General features: G+C 39.4%; 1 protein-coding gene across 1 annotated transcript in view; it reads right to left on the reverse strand.

The window, feature by feature from the left end:
* Positions 1–1643: 1643 nt before the first annotated feature.
* ADGRF2 (adhesion G protein-coupled receptor F2) overlaps positions 1644–4688 on the reverse strand; it is a 20927-nt gene continuing 17882 nt past the window's right edge. The window contains exons 6-8 of the mRNA XM_007936292.1: positions 4192–4233; positions 2867–2926; positions 1644–1754 (exon numbers count right to left, since the gene is read on the reverse strand). Coding sequence (XP_007934483.1) covers positions 1644–1754; positions 2867–2926; positions 4192–4233 — 213 coding nt within the window. The remainder of the gene's footprint in view (positions 1755–2866; positions 2927–4191; positions 4234–4688) is intronic.

A 4688-nucleotide genomic window follows, 5' to 3' on the forward strand; every position in this document is an offset into this window, starting at 1 on the left:
TGCAGTTATAATCATTAGTTTATTTTCAGTTATCTTAATTAAGAACATAGGGAATTGTGATCCACATTAATTTATTTTATACTTTCCCTCCATCCCTCTCCTTCCTTATATTAGAACCACTGACAACATAGGAGCAGACAGGTATGAATGATCCTCCTCCTCCTTGCCTGAATCATTCTCTTGAAGGAGGTCTTAAGAGAAGGAACAGTGAGTTCCTAACCCTCAAATAGCTCCTTCTCATCTAGTCTACTGATCCTCATCATTAAAGTTATTCTTTTCTTATGTGCCTGAGTCCAAAATATCCTTGTACTTTAGATATATGTTTCTAAAAATGGGTAATTTTTAACTGGTAGAATTATTACTGCCTGAGCATAGATTAATTCATTCAATCAGATATGAAATTAACACAGACACACACAGGTTGAGGGAGGTGGAACTGACACTACCCAGGCAGGCTTCTTAAGAGGACAGAGGTAAATCTGGACAGTAGAAGATCACTATGGGGCATTGGTGTTTCATTGGTAGAATTCTCCAGATTTAATTCCCAACCAACGAACTTCATGCATAGGTGCCAATCTATTAGTGGAGGCTTGTATGTTGATTTGGTGCTGAACAGAATTCAGCAGAGCATCTAGACTAAGATAAACTAGAAAGAAAGGTCTGGTGAAAATCAGCCAGTGAAATCCTTATGGGTCACAACAGTTCAATCTGCAACTCCTCAGGGAGATGGCCCAACACTAGGCAGCATTTCATTCAGTTGTGCAAGGGGTCACCATTAGCTGAGTGCCAACTCAACAGCTGCTAACAACTAGAACAGTAGAAGATTACTGCTTGGGGACCAGACTCCCACAAAGCAAGGAGAGGAGAGGACAGTTGATATGTCTATCACCCTCTGACTAGAACTAATGAAATTAACGGCATGCAATGGCTTAAAGGTAATGTGTAGAAGAAAAAGGAAGGACTTTAGGAAATTAGAATAAATTTACCTAATATCTGCATCAGTGGTCCTGAACCCTAGCAGTGCGTTAGAATCACTGGGGAGGTTTTAAAAAAGTATCATGGTGCCACCTCTAAAAGTTTCTCATTTTTCTTGGATGGGACCTAAACAGTGGTAATATTATAAAATTTCCCTAAGTGATTCTAATGTGCAGCCAGTGTTGGAAACCACTGACTCTGGAATCAATCACTAATAATAACATGCTAGGTATAATTCTGACTTGTCTTCATGTGAAAAAAAAGGAAAGAGAAGTTGGGAAAATTATTATTTGTCCATAGCACTGAAGATGAGAATTTCCCTATGGTGGCCTGTATGAATCAATGATGAAAATACATAGGAAAGGAGAAATATTAAACTGGAAGATGTTTAAAAGGAATGATATCTCCTGACAGCACTGTGACAGACCAGAGAGAAGCAGTAGGAGAGTGCTTACACCAGATGGGAGGCAAATCTCTACACTCCTAAGATAGTTCAAGAAAGCTTGATATCAGTGGTTCTCAAACTTGATAGTACATGGAATCATCTGGGGATTTTTCAAAACTCCCAAGTTTTGGAATGTGCCACCATTTCCACTTAAGTAGAACCTCTAAGGGTGGGGCCCAGGCAACTGTATTTTTTTTTTAAGCTTCCGAGTTGATTCCAACGTTCAGCCTTGGTTGAGAATGTAATTATTGTTTATTTTCAGTGAAACTTGGCCTTTTTCAGCTAGAAGGGATGTAGAGAGGTCAGTCACTTCCCATACATAGAGACTCAAGGACTAGAAAAAAAAGATCAAAGTTTAGGTAAGAGTAAGGAAAACGGAACTAGGTAAAGAAAAGAGATAGAAGAGAAAAAGAGGAACAAAGTAACCAAAGGAAAGAGAATGAAAAGGCAAGAAAAATGGGAGAGAGCAGTGTAGTAACTCAGGCCACAGGGTTTCCAGTTCCCTGAATGATCCATCATGGCTCTACACCCAGATCTCTTGCAACACCGGGTCATATCAGGTAATGTTGGTCCTATCAGATGCTGGCATGGGAGACTCTAGATCATCTCTTTTCTTATTGCTGAGTGCATTCCTTGTGCCAACCTGTACACTCTTTTACTGAACTTTGTCGTTTTTCCTTTACTCCGAATCCAACCAACCAACTCACTACCATCAAGTCGAATCCAACTCATAGCGACCCCTCTTTGGGTTTCTGAGGCAGTATCACTACGGAAGTAGATTGCCCAAACTTCCTTCTGAGTGGCTGATGGATTTGAACCACCAGCCTTCTGGTTAGCAGTAGCTGATGCATAACAGTAAATGATTTCTGAATTATAGGAATAGAAAATAGGACATATAATGGCCCAGCCTTCTAGCCTGAACATTCTCTCTAACACCCTTCAATGGGTCCCTAGCTCTACTTACATCACTCCAGTACTCAAGGTCATTATACCCTCTTGAAAATCAAATTATTAGGAAGTTCTCTGTGTAAGATCAGAATATTGTTTCCCAAGAATTTTCACCCTTTGAATGTAGTTCAACCAATTGGAATCATAATGAACATATGAGCTATTGTGGGATCCTGAGACTTCCTACCTTCTCTCATTTCTCTGTTTCATCACTTCTTCTATGAAGTCATGTAAAATCTACCCTCCTCCCCCACCACCTTGTCACTCTGGTTACTCTCCACCAAATTAATTTAAGTCTACATGCATTTGTTTGGATGTGGTCCACATACTCCAGAAATAATATGCAGAGTTCGAGGAGGTGTTCACTTGGCACTTCAGAAAAACTCACAGGATACAATATTAAGGTGGTACTTTTAGCAACATTCTGTATGCCAGCAACTCCGACACTGTTTGATTTCATCAAACTTTTAAATGAAAAAATTAGTACAAAAATCTCACCTCTGATAATCTGGAGATCCATTTTGCAGAGGTTACTTGACACTTTAAGGCTTCTCTTATCTGGATATTAAACAAAAGAAGTTAATAATGAAAAACTGTAAGATGTTGACATATGTACTTGGGCCTGACAAATATCATGGCAAGGATATGTGTTACCAGCTTGCTCTAGTTGACACACTAAGGAAGGATCAATAACATGGTGGTACAGTCTAGGAAAAGAGGAGATATGAGAGAGGTGGAATGGTATATCCAAAGAGGAAATGTACTGCTGTTGAGTCATAATGCCCTATAGGGCTTCCAAGACTGTAATCTTTACAAAAGCAGACTGCCACATCTTTCTCCTATGGATCAGATGGTAGGTTCAAATCATTGACCTTTTTGTTAATAGCTGAGCGCTTTAACCACTGTGCCACCAGGTCATCTTATGGAACTGGTATGTTGTTGTTGTTGTCATGTGCTGTTGAGTCGGACCCAACTCATAGCAACCCTTCCTTGGGTTCCCAAGGCAGTATCACTACAGAAGTAGATTGCCCAATCTTCCTTCCGAGGAGTGGCTAGTGGGTTTGAACCTCCAACCTTCTGGTTAGCAGTAAGCCTTAGGCAGTAAGCCACCAGAGGTCCTAGGATATTGAAGAAACATTTGATGTGTTGTTCATTTGATCATTTTTTGTGCTTGGAAAATTCCCTATTTTGCCTCCATTGCTCGCCCAGGTAAAAGCCAGAAACAACCTCCCTTGCATCTAAGATGCAGGCATGTAACTCATGATTAGCAGTTGTGTCGCCAATCAGACAAAACAATGCAAAGACGTAGGCTCCAATAGTCAGGGTGGAGCTTATGTATACAATTATAAGTTAAGCACCAGTGAGCTGTGCTATCTGTGGCAAGCAAAGGAGAGAGGGCAATGGTGTCTCTTGTGGAGCAGTTCTGTGCCATACATTAGGAATTATTCCTAATATGCAGCCCTCAAAAATGTCGAAAAGAGACCCTCCTGAAGATGATACCCAAGCTTTAATAAATTTCTTTCTGCTTCAACTAGTCAGAGTGGGTATCTGTTGGGATCTTGGGCAAGTTGCCTATCACTCCAAGTCTCAGCTCTCTCATCTGTAAAAGTATTTAAGAATTAATGGTAATGAGTACAAAACACTTAGACCCATAAAAGCTTGGAAGATGGTAGATATTACTTGTATTGTGAAGAACAGAGATGCTCTGGTCATGTGCCTGGACAAATGATTGAGAAAGACTGTCACTGATTGGTCTCTACATATGAGCATTTTAGAGCCAAATGTGATGATGCAAAGAAAACAACAAAAAGGATTCACAGTACCTTCGGGTCCAGGATTGTTCCAAACACCAAGATGAAGAAGCCCTGAGAAACACAGAAGATAGGAGAAGAGCTATTTACAAAACAACAATGGTGGTAGTAGTAGTAGTAGTAGTAGTAGCAGTAATAATAATAATAAACAGCATTCATTATCAGTTCCTATTTTGGTAAAAAGAAAACAATCTTATTAAATATTTGAAACTCTCGTTTTGAGGTCACAACAACTAGATTCATTCATTCAACAAATATCAATTGAATATTTTCTACATGCCAGCCCTTGTTCAGTAAACCAAACAGACCAAGGTCTTTGCCTTTATACAAGAATATTTTAGAAATTTCTTTTAAAATTGTGCAAAATAAAAATCCTTTGCACTTAACATGAGCTGTGCATCTTACCTGAATATAATGGTCAAAGAAAGAGTCACAAATGTTAAGTAATGGATGGCAGCCTCGCAATGCCTGATCACTAATAAAGGAATCTTCCACAGAATAGAGCATTA

This window comes from Orycteropus afer, unplaced genomic scaffold (assembly GCF_000298275.1).
Source record: "Orycteropus afer afer isolate SDZICR_OR568_19922 unplaced genomic scaffold, OryAfe1.0 scaffold00034, whole genome shotgun sequence".
NCBI lineage: Eukaryota > Metazoa > Chordata > Mammalia > Tubulidentata > Orycteropodidae > Orycteropus > Orycteropus afer.